The 23,195-nt window shown below is 45.5% G+C and overlaps 1 protein-coding gene across 2 annotated transcripts in view; it reads left to right on the top strand.

Moving 5' to 3' along the window:
* Nucleotides 1–23,195, top strand: part of FBXW8 (F-box and WD repeat domain containing 8) — a 56,909-nt gene that overhangs the window by 4,994 nt on the left and 28,720 nt on the right. For both annotated transcript variants that reach the window (XR_007778901.1, XM_018916411.3), the window contains exons 3-5: nt 4,282–4,446; nt 4,691–4,779; nt 20,594–20,751. Coding sequence is in view for 1 of the 2 variants with exons in the window: in XM_018916411.3 (XP_018771956.3) it covers nt 4,282–4,446; nt 4,691–4,779; nt 20,594–20,751 (412 nt within the window). In the remaining variant the exon portion in view is untranslated. The remainder of the gene's footprint in view (nt 1–4,281; nt 4,447–4,690; nt 4,780–20,593; nt 20,752–23,195) is intronic.

Raw genomic sequence — 23,195 nt, 5'->3', positions numbered from 1 at the left:
CATCATGATCCATGTGAGTGCCTTTGGAGAAAACCTGTTTGCTTAGTTCTTTATGCCAAATTGGTAACCAGCTAACAGGAAAGGAGCCTGACTGCAGAGCCTCTCTGAGATTTAATCACACCACAGACTGTCTGGAGAACGTTCATTTCACCTTGATATTTCCCTCTCCCTCGCTCCCCCACAGCTTTTCTTTGATTTTTGGCATTAGCAGTGTAAACCACAGCCTGTCAGTGTGGCACTGGAAATGCAGAAGTCTGTAAATAAGTGTCCTCAGTGCCTGAGCTCTGCTGGGTCTGCAGTAGGGGGGTGACATGCAGTAGCATCCACCAGACCAGTCTCTGTTGATATCCCACATTTGGAATTCAAGGAGAAAAGTATCCAGGGCTTCATGTGGCACAGAGCAGGCCAGGGTAGGGCAGAATTCTGCCCTGTGGGCACTTTCTGATTGTGTTCTGACCATTGGCAGAAATATCTGTAGCACGAGTGACTCTCCTGTGACTGTGAGCAGGTTTAGGGGCAGTCACTCCTTCCTTCCTGGAGGGAAAGGAAAAACAATCCCTTGGGACACCACAAATGTGACCAGCTGGAATGCCCTTGTGTGATTTAGGGCTGTACTGTAAATACATTTATTTTACCCATGGCCTTTATGGTTCAGCTTGGTGATGAGGGGATGTGTTTGAATTCAGCAGCACTGAATTTTGGCAGTTTTGTTTCTGAACAGATCAGTGGGAAATTCCCTTGACCTGTTAGGTTTTCATCTTAGAGAAGATTTAGAAGTGTTTACCTACACAGGAATTGTGTATGTATCTAGGGCAAGGGAGAGTGTTTCTAGGAATTTAGGAATGAATTGTCATGCATAAATCAAGAATTTCAGCTGCTTACCTCCAGGGCTTCTGGGATTGTCAAACTGTTGAGGCTTTATTGTTTGTACATTTATAAAAGGAAAATTGAATGTGGTTTTTTGAGCATGGTTTTTTATCAAGGTTTTTTATGGGTAAAAGCCATCATCCATCCTCCTCGTGATTCCCAGAGAGTGCAGAGAAATGGATGGATAAGGATATCTCTGCCCTGGGCTGAGCCCCCAGCAGGGGCAGCAGGAAAGGAGGGAGGGATTCTGCCCCTCTGCCCCACTCAGGTGAGACTCCACCTGCAGAGCTGCCCCTGGCTGTGGGGTCCCCAACATCAGGAGGGACCTGGAGCTGCTGGAGTGAGCCCAGAGGAGGAGATGCTCCACGGGCTGGAGCCAGGCTGGGAGAGCTGGAGAAGAAAAGGCTTCAGGGAGAGCTCAGTGCCCATTCCAGCATCCAAAGGGGCTCCAGGAGAGCTGGAGAGCGACTGGGGACAAGGGATGGAGGGACAGGACCCCGGGAATGGCTTCCACTGCCAGAGGGCAGGGATGGATGGGATCTTGGGAATTAGGAATTGTTCCTTGGGAGGGTGGGGAGAGGCTGGGATGGAACTCCCGGAGCAGCTGTGGCTGCCCCTGAATCCCTGGCAGTGTCCCAGGTTGGACAGGGCTTGGAGCAGCCTGGGACCGGGGAAGGTGTCCCTGACCATGGCAGGGGGTGGCACTGGGTGGTCTTTAAGGTCCCTTCCAGGCCAAACCATTTTGTGCTCAGGGCTGTGAGCAGAAAAGATGAGCAGTTTCCATTAGAATGGCTTTGGATTAAACACTTGGCACTGTTTTTTGTACTGAGCTCAAAGTCCAGCTAGTTCTAATTGAGGCCCCTGGTCCCAGCAAATGAGCCTTGACTCTGCCTTTGTGTGTCTGGGGAAGAAAATAAACCTAGTGAAATAAAAACCATTATCAGATGCAGAGGGATGAATAAACCTTCATTAGGATTTGGGCCAGTTGATTTAGATGGGATTAGAAGAAATTTTGGATTTGATGGAAGAGGTGGGGTTTTTTAGGGGGGAAAATATTCCCCAGAGGCAAAACCAAATAGCAAAGCCTGTGTCAGCAAAAGCTTTTGAAGTCCTTCAGAACATTATTACTTGCTGAACTATAAAATATAAAACTGTCCCTCTGTGGAGCTCAGGGGAACCCAAACTTTCTTTGCTGAGAACAGTTGTAAAAAGATAATAGGAACACTGAAGACAAAATTAAATTCAGGACTCCAAATCTATAAACAAGTCTGTAAGATGTTGTCATTGATCCTTGCTGAAGTTTCTGTGCAGTTTAGATTTGGAAACAGTTTTAACGAGAGCTTTGCACATCTCAGCTCCTCTCCAGCACCCAGCTTTTGGGTGCATGTAAATAAAGCCATAATGCCCTGGCTTTTGGGGCCTCACCTGAAACTCCAAGTCAAGCAGATCTAATGAAGCTGACTTGAAGCCAATGGCTGGTTTTAATGCTGCAGCTCACAGTGGTGCTGTAAAGTGAAATGCTTGAGACTCTTTATTAGTGATTTCGTGCAGCTGAGCCTCGCTCAGTGGGGTTTTACAAGGGATTGGCATGTGAGTTTGGGGCTGTAAGAAAAGGCTGGGTTAGGGACCCTTTGGAAATTCAGGCTTGTAAAGCAGCAGGGTTCGCTGTAATTTGATTGAAAAAAAATCAGGATAGGATAGGATCTTTATTCCCCCTGAAAGTTGAAAAGGCAGTCAAAATTTTATGTAGCTCTCCCCCTTTTCTTTTGTTTTACTGTCTTTATAAAATGCTTTTAAGACCTTGAAACTTGAAAGGTCTGTGCAATATTGTCTGTTTTGGCAGGCTGAAAGGTGTGTGTTTATTTTTGATTTTTCTTTTGGAAAGCAAGGCAAAGGCTGGCCTGGTTTGGCTGTGCTTCTCTGTGCGTGTGCTCAGCCTGTCCCTGTCAGGAAAATGTGCTGCTGTTTGGGGAGGGGGCAGAGGTTCTGCCTGGGGAGCTCCACTCCTGCACCACAGCTGCTCTTTTGGTGTGTCAGCAGAAAGCTGCTTTGGGGTTTTTTTTTTTGTGTGTGTGTTCTTGGAGCAATAACACAGATATTTATCCTACTTTCAAATCAAATTTAGAGCAAATTCTTAATGGTTTGGATTTGGGATTGCCTCTTTTTGTGCTTTTGAAGTTGCTGAGTGTGTCCCTCTAGGGACAGGAGCACTCAGCACTTTGATTCCAGGGTGCTGTGTTGCTGGAGAAGCCTCAGTGCTGGTTCTGTCATTTCAGGGCATTATTCTTGCCCTGTGCAGGTTGTTTCCTTTGTCAGAGGATGGAGGGGGATTGTCTCCCTCTGCCAGTTTGCACTCAGGTCTCTGGGTGATCCAGAATGTTCATTTTGCTGCTTTTGGATATTCCTATTTGAGCACTGCTTTTCTCTGTAGGTCTCAAACCTTGAAAACACTTGCAGGTTACTCAGATCACCCCTTCTTTCATCATATTAAACATTTTGTGTGTGTGTCACTATGGAAAAAATGGCAAATAAATAGAAAGAGACGGTCCTGGGGGAGTATGTGTCCATGGGAGGCTTGGATTCTTGGCATAATCTGGGGACTGAAATGAGCATTAGATGCTTAATTGTAACTTACTAAAAATGATGTCAGTCTCAGAAGGTTCTTTTAATCTTTTTAGAACCAGAGCACAATTGATTGCTGCTTTCACCAGTCGTGGCTTTCATTGGTTACGTCTGTTTTTTTAAATTAAGGATTACAGAGGGAAAAAAAAGCTACTTAAGTTGGCTCTTACCTCTTGAATCTTTAATTCTGAGCCCACAATTGATTGTGATGAAGCTGTTCTCTCTGGAATGGGCAGCAACTTGAGGCTGCTTGAAAAACTTAATAATTCATTCCTATTTATGCATACTGTAATACAATAGGTTATAAATCACTAATGTCATACCCCTAATCAGGCATTGTCAGTGGGACTTCAGAGATATGGTGCTGTGATCTGAGAGGGTTTCTTAGCTACAAATATGAAAATATATTCATATTTTTGCTCTAAGCTCACAATTCTCTCTTAATTGTTTTCTTGCTGCTTTTCCTGTCAAAATTTTCCAGTCAGTGATATTTCAGGTTGACAGTGTGGCCACTAAACTGGTGTCTATGTTATGTGGAGTTTGTGGAGTATAAACTCAGTTATTTCCTGAATAAACCACAGAAAACAAGCCTTTTGTTAAAAGTCTGGGATTTTTATAGACTCAGGTCTACAAAGACTGAACAAATACATTTGTTACAGTAAGACTTTCATCTTAGTACAAGCCTGTATTAATATATATCTTTATATTTCAGATACTATTTAATATTTCATATTAAATCTCATTTTTCCTTATCCATTTATGAGAGATCCATATATAAACATTGATTTCTAGGTCAGCAGGACGTGGAAAATCCTTGCAGAAGACGAAGTGTTGTGGTACCGGCTATGCCAGGAGGAGGGATACCTGTTGGACATGAGCATCTCTGACCATTCCTGCTGGAAACTCGCCCTCAAAAACTGCAGGGCCAGAGAGCACATGCTGAAAACCAACTGGAAGGTGAGAGGGGAATTAAGGAATTGGGGAAAAATTGGAATGGGGAAAAACGGGAACCTGCTTAGAGCAAGTAGGAGAGGAGAGTCGGTGTTGTGTTCTGCAGCTCCTCTTTCCCACTTGAAAGCTGCTAGGGGGGTTTTGGGGTAGATGTGTCTTCTCTCAGCAGCAGTAGCAAAGCTGGGAGTTTGCCAGCAGCAGGTTTTGGTGGCTGAAGGAAGGGGAACACCAAGGCTGTGTCTCTCTGCAGAACCGTGTGGGTGCCGTCAGCCAGCTGCACTACGAGCCCGGCCGCGTCCTGTGCGACGTCCACTGCTGCGACGGCATGGTCATGGCAGGGTGAGCATGGGGCTGGCACTGCCCACTGCGGCTGTGCCAGGGTCTGCACTGCCCACTGCAGCTCCCAGAGAGTGTGCACTGCCCACTGCAGCTTCCACAGAGTGTGCACTGCCCACTGCAGCTCCCACAGAGTGTGCACTGCCCACTGCGGCTGTGCCAGGGTCTGCACTGCCCACTGCAGCTTCCAGAGAGTGTGCACTGCCCACTGCAGCTCCCACAGAGTGTGCACTGCCCACTGCGGCTGTGCCAGGGTCTGCACTGCCCACTGCAGCTTCCAGAGAGTGTGCACTGCCCACTGCGGCTGTGCCAGAGTCTGCACTGCCCACTGCGGCTGTGCCAGGGTCTGCACTGCCCACTGCAGCTCCCACAGAGTGTGCACTGCCCACTGTGGCTGTGCCAGGGTCTGCACTGCCCACTGTGGCTGTGCCAGGGTCTGCACTGCCCACTGCAGCTCCCACAGAGTGTGCACTGCCCACTGCGGCTGTGCCAGGGTCTGCACTGCCCACTGCAGCTCCCACAGAGTGTGCACTGCCCACTGTGCCTCCCATAGAGTGTGCACTGCCCCTGTGGCTGTGCCAGGGTCTGCACTGCCCACTGCGGCTGTGCCAGGGTCTGCACTGCCCACTGCGCTCCCACAGAGTGTCACTGCAGCTCCCACAGAGTGTGCACTGCCCATGCGCGTGCAGGTCTGCACTGCCCACTGCAGCTTCCACAGAGTGGGCACTGCCCACTGTGCCTCCCATAGAGTGTGCACTGCCCACTCCATCCTTTATAGAGTGTGTAAAGCTTGCTCCATATTCTATAGAGTGTAATGTTCACTCCGTGTACTGCAGGATGTGTGATGTCCATTGCACCTGCAACAGTGTGTAGTGCCTACTCCATCCTTACCAGAGTGTGCAATTCCCACTCCACCTTTTATGGAGTGTGTAATGTTCACTCCATGCTTACCAGAGTGTGGAATGTCCACTCCATCTTTTAGAGTGTGTGTAATTCCCACTCTACCTTTACCAGGCTGTGTAATGCCCACTCCACCTTCTGTAGAGTGTGTAATGCTTATTTTATCTTCACCAGTGTGTGTAATGCCCACTCCACCTTTAACAGAATGTGTAAAGCTTGCTCCATCCTTACCAGGCTGTGTAATGCCCACTCCATCTTTACCAGGCTCTGTAGGGCTTACTCCACCATCACCATCTGAAATCTCAGGTGCTTCTGTTAATAAGTTCAGAAGCAACACCTGTTTGTTGCTTAATTCATTAACCTTAATTCTGTTAAGAATGGATTCAGCTGCAGTTCCTCAGGCTGTCCTTTAGTGACTGATGAGGATGTTGATCTACAATTTACCTCAGCAGCTGAAATTTTTATGGAACTATTCAAAAGTTATCTCATGTACAAGTAGTCCCTGTAAAAACTCAGGTGTTTTCTGATGAACTCCATCTATTGTTTTGCTGTGGAAACACCCAGAATGTATTAAACATTTTACACATCTACTGAAAAAATCCCCCTTTTAAATGTTTTTTCATAAAAATCTCTTAATCACAAGGGTATCTTGTCACAGCACAGAAATAACTTTAGAAGTGGGACTAACCCACTCAGAATAGATAAACTCAAACTTCTCTTTTCCTGATAGGGAAGTTTTCTGGACCTTGCTTTAATGTTACCTATTCATGTGGTTTACACTCTTAAATAGAATTTAAGAGTCTCACAATTTTTTAGAAGATTGTGATTCTCCCAGGAAGTGTGAGGCTTTCCTGTGTTCTGTTTGAATTTTACAGGTTCAGTAACTAGTAACCCTCCCGAAATGACGTGAGTAAATAAAAATTATGATATAAATAAAATTATTACATTGTCCTTGACATACCAGAATTCAGTGTTTAATGGTAGCACTTCATGTTAATGGTGTGGGACTGAGAAAACTGCTTCTAAAATACTTCAAAATTCACAGGCTGGTTATAAGAAGGATGCCTGGAAAACTCTAATTCATGGAAATCCTTTTGAATGCCTTTGGACAGCTGAGAGCAGGATTCTGAACTTTCAGACAGCAAACCCAGTTGTCTTCATGCTGCTGCCAAAACCTCCAGCTCTTCTTTTCCTTCATTTTCTCCCTTGTGTTTATATCCAAATGTGCAGGAGATAGGAGTTATGCAGATTTAATTACATTTCAAAATTATTAATAAAGAAAGGTTATGAGTCCTGCATATTAAACTCCAATAGTTTTTGCATATTAAACTCCATATTTTGGCTTGGTGTATTAGAGGAGTTGGGTTCTGACAGTTGCAGACACTCTTTTCATGTTGGTTCTCCAGTTCCTCCAGATCTCCTGATTCTCTTGGTGAATTTACATCAGGGGTATGATACAATTAAATTATTCAGGTTCCTGAAAATGGGTGAGCAGGTAAGAGACCAATGAGGGAAATCTGGATGTGTGTATCCTTTAGAAAAAATGGTGTTCACTTAAATGACTTTCCAGGAATTTCTCTGAAAAATGAATTATCTCTTTATGAAGCTGTGAGCATGTGTTTGATAAAACAACATGAGGAAATTAGAATTCAGCTGTTTGAATTTAGCTGGCTAGTAAATGAAGAGTTTAGAGTATTGGAACTTAAAAATTATGTTACGTCCTTTGCTGTTTACTGCTTGTCCTTCACTCTGCTTTGTCTGATAATTTGGTAAATATCAAACTTCAATTTATAACTAAAACTTCAGAGGGCATCAGCAAATTATGCAGAGAAATACTTTGTGTGCATTTGGTAAGTATTTGGGATGTCAAGGAATTTGTTGGGATTTTGTTGTTTGCTGTGTTTTTATTTTTTAAATCCAACCATAACCCTCCCCTGTCTCTCCCAGCTTATAAAATTGAACTTAATGGCATTGTGCTTTCAAATTTGTCAAAAAGCTGTAATGAATCTGGTGATCAATAGCAAACTGTTGTGTTCCTTCAGTGCTGAAGAAGTAATTTAATAGCTGAGGTTTACAAAGTCAATTCTCCTCTCAGTATAAATATCAATTATCTGTTACATTTAATGATTCTCTCTCCTGTTTCACAAACACTTGTGTGCTCAGCTTTGCATGGGAATAACCAGTGATTACAGTGTGTGAGTTTGCAAGGCCTGGTGCTGCTAATCCACAACTGTGGGGCATTTCCCAAGGATTTTCTATTCCCAATATTTTCTATTTCTCTCAGGGCTGCTCAGTTTTTAGCAGGTTTTTTGATCCCTCAGCCACTCCTGGTGCTCCAGCCCCTCCAGGTCCTTTCTGTCCTGAGGGGCCCAGACCTGGACAGAGGATTGGAGGTGTCCCAGGAGTGCCCAGTGCTTTGCCCTGGCACAGCCCAGGTGCCCTTGGCCCTCTTGCACACCTGGGCACACCTGGGCTGGTGACCAGCTGCTGTCACCAGCACCCCCAGGGCTTTGTCCACCCCGTGCAGCCACTCCTGCCCAGGCCTCCAGCATTCCCTGGGGTGGTGGTGGCACTTGGCTCTGCTGATGTTCTGTTACAGAGCTTTGCCTGGCACTGAGGTCAGGCTGACAGGGCAGCATTTCCCTGGATCCTCCTTCCAGCCCAGCTCCTGGATGGGCATCACAATTGCTGAGTCAGTTCCCTGGGAAAGGAGGGCCCGTGGGCTCCCTGCTGGGAAAGGTGGCAAGTGTTGGGGTGAGCTCTGCCCCCCTCCCTCAGCACCCTGGGGTGGGTCCCACATGCTGCAGCAGGATGCCAACCATTTCCCCTTGGATCATGGGCCCTCATTCTGCTCCCTGCCCCTGGTTTCCAGCCTGGGTACCCTGAGGACAGGGCCTTAATTCCTTCAGCCTTTTCCTCATCTTTTGTCACTGTTTCCCCCTGATCCAATAAAGATGGAGATTCTCCTTAGCAATCCTTTTGTTGCTGATGTATTTATAGAAACATCTTTAACTCTTTTTCTGGCAGCAGCCAGATGAAGTTCTAGAGTTGGGCTGTTGAGAGGAGTTCTGCTTGGAGAGAGCAGGAATACTGGGGTTGGTGTGTTTGGGAATCTTGGAGCAAGCCTGGAGTCACTGATTGATTTGAACCTGTGCTGTGCTAGGCATGATCTTGTCATCTTCACTGTCCTGCTTCAAACCCTGCTGCAAAGCAGAATCATTTTTATTTTATTTGCTGTAGAGCTTTTTAACCTTTTTGAAAGGGAGTTTATACAGGTTGTGGGCAGAGTGACTTAAACCAGCAGCTGTGATTTACAGAGGCACAGTTTGAGCTGGTTCAGGAGCAGCTCTCTATTAATCTGTGAAAGAAGCAAAGGCACAGAAATACCCAGAGAAATGCTCCTACTCCATGCACTCTCCCCTCGTCCCCAGGCTGCTGGCCAGGCTGAGGCCAGGAGATGGCAGAATATCAAGGATTGATTGAGTGCAACCTGAGCTGGGAGCCGAGGTGGCAGCGAGCAGCTCCCCTTTGTGCTGCCTGACATCAGATAATTCAATCTGGCCTGCACGCAGAGCTTCTTGTGTTTGTCATTAAAATTTCATCCCGGTGGTTACCAGGCTTGTTTTCTGGGTCAGCCCCTGACTCCCTTTTCATTTGAGCCGGTGGTGTTTGTGGTTACCTCACTCCCAATCAATGCTGTATTTGCCAGCCTTTCTACAGTTACACGTCTCGAAGGATCTTCTCTAAAGGGATGATGTTCTCCCCCTCATCCCCCATTCCAATGGAGTTTCAGCCCTAAGTCAGAGCTTACTTAAAGCAATTATATAGCTGCTTGCTTGGCTTTTAGAAATTCCTGCTGCTGATGAGGCTCCCTGTGCCTGATGCTGTCATTTACTGTGCAGAATTCCTGGATTGCTTCGCTTTCTCTCACTACAATCTGGATTTATATGGGTTTTTTTAAAGCAAATGCTTGTTCAGACAGTAAAATTGCTACTTTTTTGCTACCTTTTTTCCTTTTGCTACCTTATTTTCAGAGGTTGGGTCCTCCTGCACAGAGTGATCCTTGTTTGACCTTGCCATTCCAGAGGACCCCATGGTGTGACATGCCCATGGCACATCCTGAGCCTGTTGCTCCTGACTGGCTCTGAAATACTCACCTGTGGCTGTTCCTGAGCCCAGGGGTGAGCTTGCCTTGTGCTGCTGGTGCCTATCTCACCTCACAGCTCACCCCTAAAACCACACCAGGCAGGCTTTGAGGGGGATGTGTTAATTTTTTAATGCTTGCAGAAAAAGCACTGTGGCTTCACTGCTGCTGGTGGTGGCTCTGAAAATAAGTAAACAAAAGAGGTCCAGAGCCAGAGCACCCTTCCCAGACCCAGAACTAGAATGTATCATCTTTTTCTTTCTTTTTTATTAAGTTTTTCATGAGTGAGTGGTGGCCTGGTAGTGGAGAACTTGGCCACAAACTGATTTAGAGGAGTCCCTGCACCTTTTACAGACTGGGAAATCAGCCCTGGCTTCTCTTGAAATTTTAATTTCAGATGTTTCCCTCCTTCCCCCCTAAGTACTGCCTGCTGTCCTTGACATTTGAGGAGTTGGGACTGGTGAGATTCACCTGCTGATTGCCTTGATCAACCAAGAGATTCACATTTCCTCCCTTTTCAGGGTGGGGCACACCTGGCACAGGTGGTGTTTCCCCAAGTGATGCTTGATAAAGGCCATGAGAAGCTAAGGAAGAACTTCCTAAATATCCTCTGGGGTTTGTTAGGGGAATCTGGACATTTATTTCTCATGCTGACATGATTTTATTCAGTTGTCTTCATTCTGGGAGCACTCACAAACAGTTTGGGCCTTTCAGTTTAACTCACTCTGAGCAACATCTCCACACAAGTAGCTGCTCCTTTATGGTGAGTTCCTTTGTTCTCTTCCATCACCTTCCACTCCATTTTGCTCCTGCTCAAAGGTGACCTGCAAATGACTTTTTAGAAGTTGGGCTTGCCACTCTCTTTAGTTCCATAATGATGTGTGAAACTAGCCCGAAAGGCTTGAAAAAGCTTTCCTGCACTTTTTAAAACTTCATGTCAACTCTCATCTAATTTGGATTTTTTGCTATAGGGCTTGTGGGTTATTCTCAAGGTATTTATTATTAGCTCTTGCATCTTAATTCAGTGTGCAGACCTAAGGAAACTAAAATATTAATTAGTAATGAAAATGAATCAAAGTTAACAAACTGAAGACTTCCAACAGCCTGAATAAACGCCTGCCTTGTTTAATTGCCTAAATTTCACTTTTGTGATGCCACAACTTTCATAGTTTCTCCCTCCCCTCCCTGTGACTGCGAGCCAAGATGTCAAACAAAGCAGAAAGTGAAAATAATTGCTTTCTTCTTCAACCTTCCCCGGACCTTTTGTGCTCTCTTTGCTCACTCTCATCATTGTTAAGGAGCAGTGTCAGGGCTCCTCTTTCCACCCTGAGCAGGGCAATGACATCATGAGTTCAGAGGGCTCGGGTGACAATGAGCACGGGGCTTAGGTAAGGGTGTGTTAGTGACAGCCAGGCTGCCCTTTCTGCCAGCTCCTGAAAAAAGCCTTTCAGGTGAAACCCAGAGTGGGGTTGGGTTGTTGGCTGTGCTCAGTGGGATCAGGTGTTGGAGGATTTACCTGCACTGCAGCCATCAGCAGCAGCTGAATGCTCTTGGTGTCAGGGCAGACAGGATGGGCTCATTGCTGTATTGAACAGGGAGTTTTGAGTTGGTTTGGGGTTTTTTCACTCCAGCTGCCTATGAAGCCTGATCTGACTCTGTGGAAGCTGCTTCTCCAGCCTGCCTGGAGCTCTTGGTTTACCTTGGGTTCTGCTGCTGTAGGGATGTGCTCAGTGGTGCCTTCAGTGTTCTCAGGCACAGGCATTAATTTTGAGTTTATAAATCCCAATTTTCTACTAAGGCCAGACAAACCCATCCTTCTTTCTACTACACTTCTTGAAGATGTCATTTTTACTCTTCACCTGAGCTCCCATCAGTGCCTGGAGCTCTGGTGAAGCCCCTCCTCTCTGCTGCTTGCAGCCTGTTGCAGTTTGTGTTCCTTCCAGTGCAAACAGATCGATTTCCAGCATCCTCCAGTGGTGTTTTCTCACCTCTGTCTGCAACTGGAGCCACTGTTTTATCTGTGCTTTGTCCTTTGTGACATGGTAGGGCTGATGGAGCTGAGCCTTCCCACATTGCATCATGATGCCTCCTGAACTCTTATGGAAAAGATGATTTTTGATCCTGAACCCACAGTAATTTGTTTCCTTGGTAGAGCAGCTGCTTTAATTAATGGGCCTGGGCTGATGCAAGCCACTGGAACCTTGAGCTAGGGGATGGGAGATTTTTTGCCTTACAAATCAAATTACTAGAAACAGTGTGGCTTTTTGTAATTGCTGCTTTTATAAATGTTCATTAAAATGTTTTCCTTACAGTGCAACCCTTTGGCTTGTTTCTGTTCCCTTGGTATGACATTTGCATGCACTTAATATAGAAAGTGAGGCAGAAGCAGTGAGGATGGTGAAATGTTAATTTTGTTACAGATAACAGTGCTGAGCTGCAGAACTACACACTCCAGCAGCTTAACCCACTTTCTTGAGGGATAATTTCCTAAATAAAGCCCTAAAAATGAAGGTAGAAGCTCTCTGCAGCTCCATATTTGTGAGGAGTCCACAGATGGGCGTGGGTTGGTAAATTGGAAAGTTGGGTTCCAGCAGAAGAATTTGGGAACTGATCATGAGGATGCTCAGAATGGATTTCCTACATGCTAAATCTGAAAGTGCTTCCAGATCCATTTTGGGACACATTAGTCACATTTTTCATGGCTGCACTCATATATCAAGCAACCCAAAAGTACATTTGGATGAAATCAGGGAGATTAATTTTCTACTCTGCATTCTTCTACCAGCATTAGGATTGTTTCTGACTCTGGTTTTGGTTTACCCCCATCTGTTTTTCCTTGTGTTTTAGGGTGTAGCTTTCTGCTATGTAGTAGAAATTTTTCTCTTCCCTGTTCCATTTGTGTTTTATTTTTGGCCATTGTGTTCTATTTATATTCCTTTCTGCCATGTGAAGTAGTTCTTTTCTGCTACTGTTGGTTTTCCCTGAATCCTTTCTTTAAGGAATCCTTCAGCCAACCTACCTGTTGGTTGGAGATGGCAAAATCAGTGCACCCAAATACCTGGGAATGAGAATGCAAGGAGAACTGGGAGCTTTTACCTTTTCCAGTCTTTGAGGCTCCTCACCCTGTGGTAGATGTTTCTGAGCAGTCCATCACTCATCCCTCACTTCAGAGGGGTACAAAGAAGGTGCTAGAATCCCTTGAATTCCAGTGTTTTTCATTGTGACTGAGGTACCTCCCAACATGCCATGGTTCTGACAGGGAGGTGTTTTGAAGTTGGACATTGAGCTGTCACTGTCTCACTTGAGTCTGGGAGAGAAGATGGAGCTCAGGAGCAATTTGAGCCAATTTGAAGATGTTTGGGCTTGGGTTTTCATCTTTAATTGGGCCTTGTTCTTGAGCCTGCTGAGGGGGGCACTGGCTGATACCTTAATTAAACACAGGAAGGACTGGAGAGTTGCTTTTGGTGGAATAAGGACGAAAGCTCTGAGGTGCTTGTTGGAGCAAGACAATGCAAAATACTCATTATTTTACTTGCTTATCAACAGGCATCCTTTTAAACAGAGACTGTTACTGCAGCAAAATTCCTACTGACTTCAATAAAATGCACTGACATTGTAAGGACTTCATAATAGGATCTTTTGAGTATTAACAGATGGTCACTGACTGCCTGAAACAAAGTTGTTGGGTTTTTTTTTTTTTTGGTTTGTTGATCACCGCAGGTATCTGGAAACCGAACAGACTTTGCCTTCTGGAAATCAGACCTGACTGTGAAACAAAGGGGGTTCTTTCTCCTTCCTTTTCCTTGCTACAGATTCTTTAGAGAAAATATGGAAAGTGTAAACTGGTTTCTGGTGGGTTTTATCAGAAGTCTTTGGTGACCAGCCCAATTTGGTGCAGCAAGCCTTGTCCTGGAGGGGTGTGCTCGAGGCAGCACCAAAAGTGAGTGGCACCAGCATCCTGTCTGAACAGAAACCCAGCAAGGGTCCTGTTGACCCTGTGGTTTGAAGTGAAATTCTGCAGTGCCAGCAGTACCCCAGCCATGAAGGAAAGCAGTTTGTCTTTGCTGCTGCCATGGACTGAATGAGTGCAGTCTCGACTGTTTGGAAAATGTTCCTGTTAACAGTTTTTCTTTTGTGTATTTGTCAGTTTATATATTAGTTGCAGTTGTACTTTGCACAAACAGTAATTAGACAGCCATCAACACTCAGGGCCAAAGCCTTACTAACAATGCAACTGTGATAGCAGTGTCTTAATTGGTTGAGTATAATTGTCATTAGGCAACCATAAAGACATCTGGGGCTCTGGAGAGGGATCAGCCTCCCCCTCCTCCTCTTCCCCAAATTTGTTCTGGCTATTGCTATCCAGCACAGTGGAGCTTTTTCAGATGAGATTCTGTGTTTTGACCAGTTTCCTGATGTTTTTCTCCTTATGAAATCGTCTGCCTCTTCAGCACCACTTCATTAGAGCTGTGCCAGCCTCCAGCTCTGCGTCCTCCCACATGTGCTCTGCACTCCACCACCTGCTTCCCAGACATTCATCGTGGGGCAGCAGCAGCAGCTTTTAACCCCAGCTCCTTCTGCTTTCACTCAGCTGCGAGAGCACAAGCAAAATGTCCATCTCATTACTGCCACTAAAAAATAGTCACAACGCTTTTGGTTTCTGAGTAGGTATTTTTATTGTATATTAATTTAATTTCCCCCACTTTTTCTATGCCAAATTCATTCCACCTATTGTTGCTCCATTTTAGCAAGGTTTTGATGCATCTTTGTAAAGCTTAAGCTGAACATCCAGGCTGTTCTTTACAGCTAGATCCATACCTGGCCAGAATTACAGAATGGGCTTGTTGGGAAGAAGTCTATTTAGAAAAATACAGCTTGTCTCTTCTTTGCTGCTGCTTCTCTTGTGTCTATACTGAAGTATTCCAAAGAAAAAGGGCAAAGTGGAATGTGAGTCCATCAAAAGCTGATTTATTTGGGTGGAGAGGCTCTGTGGAACATCAGAGAAGGAAAAATGTGTCTGTGATTTGAGAGAGCTGGGAGCCAGGTGTGGTGTGGTGGAAGGAATCAGGGAGGGGGTACCAGGAGAGGAGGAAATTCACCTTGTGAGCAATGGTCTCCTTGTTGCTCCCTGTTGTGCTCAGGAGAGCAAGACTTTGGACAACCTTTCTGAATGAAATGAAGCAGGTGTGGTCTGTGATGTGGGTTGGTTTAGGGTTTGGGGTTGGGTTGTTGGGTCTGCTCAGTGGTTTTAGGTGTTGAAGGATTTACCTGAGCTGCAGCCATCAGCTCAAGGCACCCATCAGGGGAAAGCAGCAGCAGCTGAATGCTCTTGGTGTCAGAGCAAACAGGATGGGATCATTGCTGTATTAAACAGGAAGGGAGTTTTGAGTTTGGGGTTATTTCACTCTACCAGGAAGCTAAGTGGGCATTTCATTGCCATCTTGGTAGAAAATCAGGTACCTGAGTGGGTTTGGACTGCTGGCTTGTTCTTGGGCAGGACTTGCATCTGGGGTTATTTCATTGAGTGATCCAAATGAAATTTTCAGGGCAAAATGTAAAAGTTGTGGTGGGAAATGAATAGAAGTCTTGAAATTCTCTAGAAATAGTGCAGTGTGTTCCTCTCTCCAGCCAGCTCTGTTGATAGGGCAGATTTGCCAATTATCTGCAATAAAGCAGCCTTTTTATTTTTTTTACAGCAAGGCAGTGCTTTAATAGTTTAAAAGCCTTTTGTTGTGGTTACAAATTGAAAGTGTGGTGCTCTTTACAGCAGCATTAAATTTCTTTTTTTCTTTCTGAATTGGATTCATCTGTGTTTGAAATGTTTCCAGTTCAGTCCTGGTGCAGGCCCAGTGCACGCTGGAAATGGGCAGTGGAGGAGCTGGATTCTATCTCCCATTTCCCCAGGCTGGTTCCCTGCCCAGACTTGCAGCTCCACTCATGATCCCACCACAGTCTTGTGGGACATCTTTCCCAATCCTTGGAGAGGACTGCCCTGGGAAGGATGGGAATGGTGAGAAATGGGGGAGGAGGGATACAGGAAGCCTTAGGAACCATCCTGAGGAACTTCTCCTGTGCTGGCACTGCTGGGATTTCTGGAGAGCCATGGGGGAGCTTTGGTGGGCTCTTGCAGGGTTCTCCTGGCACGTGGAGTCTCCCTGCTCTGTGTCACTGGAGGAGCACAGGATCCTCTCAGGGATTGCTGGGCAGTGTCAGAGCCCTCTGGGACAAGCTCTGGTGTCCTGCAGGTCCTGGCAAGGGCTGGGAGAGCAGGGTGGTTCCATGGCACAGGAGTGAGAGTCTCCAGCATGAGCTGATCCACCAGGGAGTGGAGGAGGAGGAGAAGGGGGCTGCAGGGTGGGCTGGTGCAGACCCTGCCAAACAGGTCCCAGCAAAAACACATCAGAATTTATTTCATCATCAAACTGATTTCAAATCAATGGCCAGAAGTGTTTGGTGGTGCTGTTCCAGTTTGAGCTTGGCTCAGAGGGGGTTCAGGTGGTTCTTTGTGAGCAAAGAATGGTTTGAACTAAATTTTGACTTGACTGAATTCTGAGATAAAATTAATTTAAGGATTTATTGTGGTCCTGTGATGTTGTTTCTTTAATTCCAGGATTGCAGTCAGTGCATTGTTATTTTTGGTGGATCCCTTGTGTTCCAGGCTGTGTAGGGAAACGAGATGCAGTGTGTCCTGAGAATTATCCAGCCCTGGGTCTCTCCTCTTCTCCTGCCATTTTCTCCTTCTCTCAGTCTGGACTGTGTGAGACCTACACTAGGAAGAGATGCTGTTCTTCCTTGTTTATTTAGAGATGAAAACAAATATTCTGTCACTGAGTTCTGTCCAGTCTAGCAGTGTTTTATGTCTCCCCTGGAACTCAGTTTGCAGTGACAAGAGAATTTTGGCTTCCCTTGGGAGGAATCTGCTGCTCTTGGCAGTGAGGAGAAGCTCAAAAACACGACCCCAACCAACCCTAACGTAAGGAAACAAAAATCACTTCAAAATTAAAATGCTTCCAAAACATTGTGTGCCTCTTGTTGAAGGGGCCTGCAGCAGATCTGTGCAATCACCTGTCCTCTTGTGGTTTATACCCAGATTTTGAAGCAAAACGAGCCCTTTGCAGTTTTGCAAACTGAGGAGATTTGTTGTGATCTGATCTGCACTCCGTGTCCAATCCAACGTGAAACGTTTTGCTTTGGGGAAGCTTCTTTCTTGGCCTGTTCTTCTTCCAGCCTGTGCTGCTGGAAATTGGAACTGAAAGCAGGATTCAGAGGGGTTTGGGCCTCGTTTGCAGAGGGAGGGAAAGGGAGAAGTGTCCCACCCTGTTCTCATTTCCCTGGGTGCTCCCCTGTAAGGCTCAGCAGAGGGGGCAGGTGACAAGGACAGGCTTCCCTCTCTTCCTGATCAGTGCAGGGAATTAATGTGCATCTCTGTCTGCCTGACAGATTTCCCCACCCCCCTGGGCATTTTAATTCCTTCTGTAAATTGGAGCCTTTTCACCAGGAGATGGGGAGGGATCTGCTCCCAGTACCAGCAGCCCTGGGCATGGCACTGTCTAGAGAACTGGGAAAGCTGAGTGCAACTCCCACATCTCCTAAACCTTCCTTTCCTTCTTTTTCCTGTAATTAACTGGTTTTATTCTTCATAAGTACAACCAGATCCCAACCACCAGACCTCTGAGGCTGGTAAGAATCCCTTTTCCATGATACTTTCCCCCAAAAGTCAGGATGTAACAACAAAGGTGACAGAGCAGGAAGCACCTTTGATTTCCCAAATTAATCCAAGTGTCAGCTATGCCAGAGCAAGGCATCTGACATTGTTAATTATCACCGTTTTGTCAAAACTGGCCTTCAGTAATTATAGAACTGTGGTCTTTGACCAGCTGTAGAAGCTTCTCTGTGATTTTCTTTTCCCTTTAATAGTCTCTAGTGTGGTCATAGATGGCCCAGAGCAGTTTATCCATTGTTTGCTGTGTAAAAACCTTCTTTCATTCAGGTATATTCAATATTATCTGAAAAGTTTAGTTCTGTTTCTTTATTTCCTCATTGACAAGCTGATGTTAAATTACAGTTTTGGTGATATTTTAGTGAGCCTGCTGCAAAAAATGAACCATTGCCTTCAGTCTACACTTAGTCAAATCAATTAATAATTACTCTTCAGAGATGTGGGTAAATTGATCTGTTGATGAGAAATCAAGAAATTTTTTTTATAAAAAGAAATTTCTTCCTATAAAGAGCAGTAGGTTGGGTGGGTACTTGTATGGTCATAGGTAACCTGGTAGATATGCTCTGGTTTAACACCACCAGAGATCTTGAAAGACTGAAAAGAACCAGTTTGAACTTTTGCCATGATATAATTTAGGCTTGTTCCTGATTTCCTTTTTCCTCTTGAGCCTGGCTCTCCCTGTGTGTTAGTTGCAAAGTGGATACTGATAGTGGTGGCTCAGTTGTGTGGCTCAGAATGACCTGGGCTGGAAAAGTCCTTTGAGAACATCACATCCAGTCTGTGACCCAGCAGCTCCTCCTCAGCTGAACCATGGCACTGAGTGCCACATCCAGGGATGGTGATTCCACCACTGTGGGAATCAGAGGAACAGAAACTTCCACAGACACTGAAGGTTTGATCTGCAGCCTTAGAAAAAGTTTGGATTGATGTAAAAATAAAATACACAGACTTTAAGCAGAAGAATCATAAACCTGTGTTTCTATAGTTGTAAGAATGTGCCTTAAGTAAGTGAGAAACTGCACTGATAAGGTGGTGAAGGGTTTATAATGTAGGGGTGGGGTTGTGTGGAATAAGCTGAGAGTTTAGAAGTTATAATAGAAGCATCTGTGTGCCTGTGAGACAGAAACCTGTTGGACAAAAGTATCCACAGTGCACTAGAAGTAAGTAAAGGTGATAGGTTAGAAAAGCAAAATAAACCTTGTGTCATCTGTTCATTGGGTTAGAAAGTTCCATATTGTCTTGTAACAAGGAACTTGTGACCATTTTGAGCTATGGCTGATTGCTTGCTCCTCTAAAATCTCATGGCCTCTGGAACTGATGTTTATCTGAGCATTAAATCCTTCCTAGCCCACCCCTGTGGTCCCATCCCTTCATTAGCAGCTGTGGCAAGGATACAGCACCTCCCTGGGCAGACAGTTCCATTGCCCAGTCTCTCTTTCAGTGAAGAATTCTTTTCTGATGTTCAGCCTAAACTTCCCTGGCTCAGCTTGTGTCCTCTCATTCTGCTGGCTGTTGCTTGGGAGAAGAGATCAACCCTCCCTGGTTACAGCTTCCTGTCAGGGGGTTGTAGAGAGTGATAGGGTCACCCTGACCCTTCTTTTTTCCACGCTAAACAACCCCAGCTCCCTCAGGAGCTCACAGCACTCGCAGTTCCTCACAGGACTTGTGTTCCAAGCCCTTCACCAGCCTTGTTTCCCTTCTCTGGACACACCCCAGTCCCTAAATGTGCTTCCCAAACTGAGGGCCCTGGCACTGGGCACAGCACTCAGGGTGCAGCCTCACCAGTGCTGGGCACAGGGGCAGAATCACTGCTCTGCTCTTGCTGGCCACACCATTCCTTGTAGCTCCAATTTCAATTTACCTGCCTGCCCTGGTAGACTTTGGTGCCACATTCAATAAATGGAACTAAAATGGGCAAAGCTAATGGGTTTGTGCACAGGGGGCTGGGGGAGGATCAGTTTGGGAGCTGTTTGAACCCATCCTTGTTCCTTCCTCCCTTCTGCTGCAGCCACCTCCTTGCAGGTGCTGTGGGGTAGTTGGTGTTGGATTATGCCCTTTTCTGGCCCAGAGATGGGGCAACTGAGAGGTATTTTAAAAACTTTTATTCCATTTTCAGTCTGATGAGGAGGGTGAGGCAATACAGATGTCATAATTCACACCATCACAATCAGAAGCCGACCATTTCCTAGTTACAATACACTGTAAATATTTCTTGGCCTAACAGCTTTTGCCACTTCATGCTGTAAATGCCTTAAAGAAAATAATCTAAAATTACCCCTCATGGGTCCCCTACAATGATCTTTCATAGCTCTATTTCTCCAAAGTATCCAGTGTTATTTGTGAGCCCATCCTTTGAACCTTGTTTCTAGCTCCATTTCTCTCCCAGCAATGTCTGTCCCATCCCATGGCATTTCTAACTCAGCATTTCTTATCTCAAGGTTTGCACACAGATGCACACAGTGTGGGCCTTCTGTCAGGCTTTGAGAATTCTCTACAAATCAATTTCCCACATTTCCCCCTCTCTCTCCTGAACAGAAAAACTTTGATGGCTTTGTTTATTGCTTGCTGTGCACAGTGAAGTGTGCAAGGCACTATCACTAACATTGCCACTGTAACAATCAATGCATATAAACTTATTTTATAAAGTTTGTTTTCTTAAGGTGTAAAACTATGTTTTAAACAATCTCTGTTTTAAACAATCAAGTTATCTAACTATTATCTCTCCTCTGTTTTAATTTGATTTGTGAAATGATTTCATTTTTGAAGTTGTTTATGGATGGACTCTGAATGGTCAGATAAATTTATACAACACAATCCTTCAGATTCTTTATGATTATCTGCACAGTTTGCATACAGATCCATACTGTGTTGTGGCATTCACATTCTCTGAACAGACAGAGACATCATTTTCTCTCCCAGGATTTTTTTCCTGGAGAAGCACAGAGAGAAGAAGAGAAAACAATTCTTATCTCTCTATGTTGTATAAAATCAAGCTGTAAAAATTCTCTGCCGTTCATTTCCCAGGTGGGGTGATAGCTGCCCTTGTTTTGCAGGTACAGCTCAGGGGAGGTGAAGCTGTGGGACACCCGCACCTGGGACTACAGAGCCCCTGTGCTGGCAGCAGTGCCAGGCCCTGGAGGGGCTGGGGCCCTGCCACACGTCTCCTTTGTGAGGATCAACAGCTCCCTGGCCGTGGCTGCCCACGAGGACGGTGAGCAAGCACAACTCTCCTCCCTGTTAAAACAACAGCAAAAAAAAACAACAAAACAAAAAGGCTTTACAGAAATGAAGCAGCTGTGCTCAGCTTTTTGTGTGTCTGTAATCCTGTGTATCCACACACATGCACACACTTGCTTTTATGTGAGAAAGTTGGCCAATAACCCTAAATGCATTAGGAGGCATTGGAACATAGCACCCATTAAAACTGAGCTTTAATTCCTACCGGAGCTGCTGCACAAAGCTTGAGTGCCAGGCTGTAGTCCAGCCAAGCTATCTTAAGCAAATAACTTGTTTTGCCATAAAAATATTAAATATTCTTCCACCAGCCTTCTCCTCTGGCCAAAACTCCCTTGGGGTGCTGTGGAGCTTTGTTATGGGGATGGTGGTAAACTTGGATGTCTGGTTAATCCCCATCCCTCTCGCTCTTGGCGTGCTGTGTGGATGCACTGAAGTGGTGGTTTGCAGTGCTGGGTTGTTGTTATATACTTGGATGTAAAGAAATGAAAGCTTTCACCTAATATTTAGTGAAACCCTCATAAAATCCTGGTTGTGTGCATTGTTTAAAATATCCTTAGAGGGTTTCTGTAATGGACAACAAGAGCCAGAGACCAACATCTTCTGGATGTGGGAACGGGAATTAAAAAAGTCGGGTTTGGACAGTCCCTGCCGACTGGGATCCTAAACTGAGGGGCTCGGGCAGAACTCAACTCCCATCATCTTTAAAATGTAAAATTTGATACTTAAAATGTCTCCTTGGGTATAAATAAAGAATGTTTGTAAGTTTAGAGAGCTTTGTACACACACTGTCTTTGATCCTGGTGTGTCTACAGGTGAAAACAGAACAGAAGGTGGATAATCCAAACAAAATCCCTAATCCATACTTTTATTTTAGAAGTAAATTAAATGCTTTATGTGTTTTAAGATTCTCAACATCCTTAACTTTTTTTATAGCTTGGATCTTGCCAGGATGGTTTTCTGTGGGTAAAAATTGTTAATAGGCAACATTTACTGACAGCAGCAAATCTGGTGTTATTATATTATTTACTGGAGTCACAGGAAATTATAACACAGGTTTAAGTGCTGGCTTTTTTTCCAGGGTTCCAAACAATGACTAGCAGAGGGTCTTTTGTTTGTTTTCTAGTTTCCCACTGACTAATCTAATAATTTGTCTGGGTTTTTTGCCTGTCATATCCCTTGCTGTCAGTGTTGTGACTGAACTAGTTTGCATAAAGCTCGGCGTCTTTTATTCTTCTGGGTAGAGATTTTAATAGGCTCTGTGATATGGCAGTTACTCTGATTTGAGAAGCCTTGGTCAGAATAGATTAGTTTCTATGGGAATAGGGAAATAAAAAGACCCATTTTAGCAGTGTTTACTAACTGCAAGCGAAAGCACATATTTACAGTTTGCTGGAGAGAGTTATTTTAAATTTTGGGGAGGGAGCGGACGGCTTTGAAGATAATGTGTTTGATTGTTCTTTGTTGTACTTTTCCAGCTCCCTTTCCTCTTTGTTTGTAAGTTTGACTAACCCAGAGAAACCATCTGCTCGTGTTGGAGGTGGTGCTGTCAGGCAGTCTAGACTTCCCTGGCGAATCCCTGGCTGGCCCCGACACCATCGGCTGCTCCCGGTCCCGCAGGGCTCCCGTGGTGCTGGCCCTGGCTGCCCCTCCCAGGGAAGGGCTGGCAGGCACTGCCTGCCCTGCTCTGCTCCTCACCTCCTTCCCAGGCACACCAAGGATGCAGGGATGTCCTCCTGGGATGCCCTGGCCAAAGTGGGTTGTCACTCCATGGGATGGTGGCTCCTGGTGGAGGTTCCTGATGGTGCCAGCCTCGGGCTGCAGGGACAGGGAGAGGAGGGAGGAATGGATGAGGAGCAAATGAAGTTCCCTGTGCCCGTGCCAGCGCTCAGTGGGGGCACTGGATGTACACCTGGGGCAACGGGACTTGGCAGCTCGAGCCACAGTTGTGATTTTTGAATTCCAACCCACTGGCCTCATATTTCTTCTGCCTTGTTTCCTATTGTCAGCACTGGCAGTGCTCCAGTTTGATTTTACCACTAATTGTGTTGCACGTTACCGAACTGAAATGAATCAAATCAAAATGCTTTTCCTGGAGCATTAGATAAAGCAGGCGAGGGTTCTGGGTAATGAGCAGATGCTGCTAATGCAGGGACAGGAGAGGCCTTGCCAGGACTCCATCTGCTCCATGCTTGCCTGCCTTTGGCTGGCAGCCACAGCTTTTGGGAAACAGCAGTCTGCTTCAGCCATCCCTCTCCCCCCTGCGCTCTGGAGTTGCATGGTTTGACTGGCAAACAATGTGCAGCAACAGGAGAACAGGAGAACAGAACTTTTCCTGCTGTCCTTTAAATGCCACGGCCACCCTGCTGCAGGCACAGTGGGGAGCACGGCCCTGCTGCCCTGCTTGTACCCCCTCAGGCC

Source organism: Serinus canaria, chromosome 15, assembly GCF_022539315.1.
Source record: "Serinus canaria isolate serCan28SL12 chromosome 15, serCan2020, whole genome shotgun sequence".
Taxonomy (NCBI): Eukaryota; Metazoa; Chordata; class Aves; order Passeriformes; family Fringillidae; genus Serinus; species Serinus canaria.
Note: the sequence above shows the minus strand (reverse complement) of the source record. Positions and strands in the feature narration are given on the sequence as shown.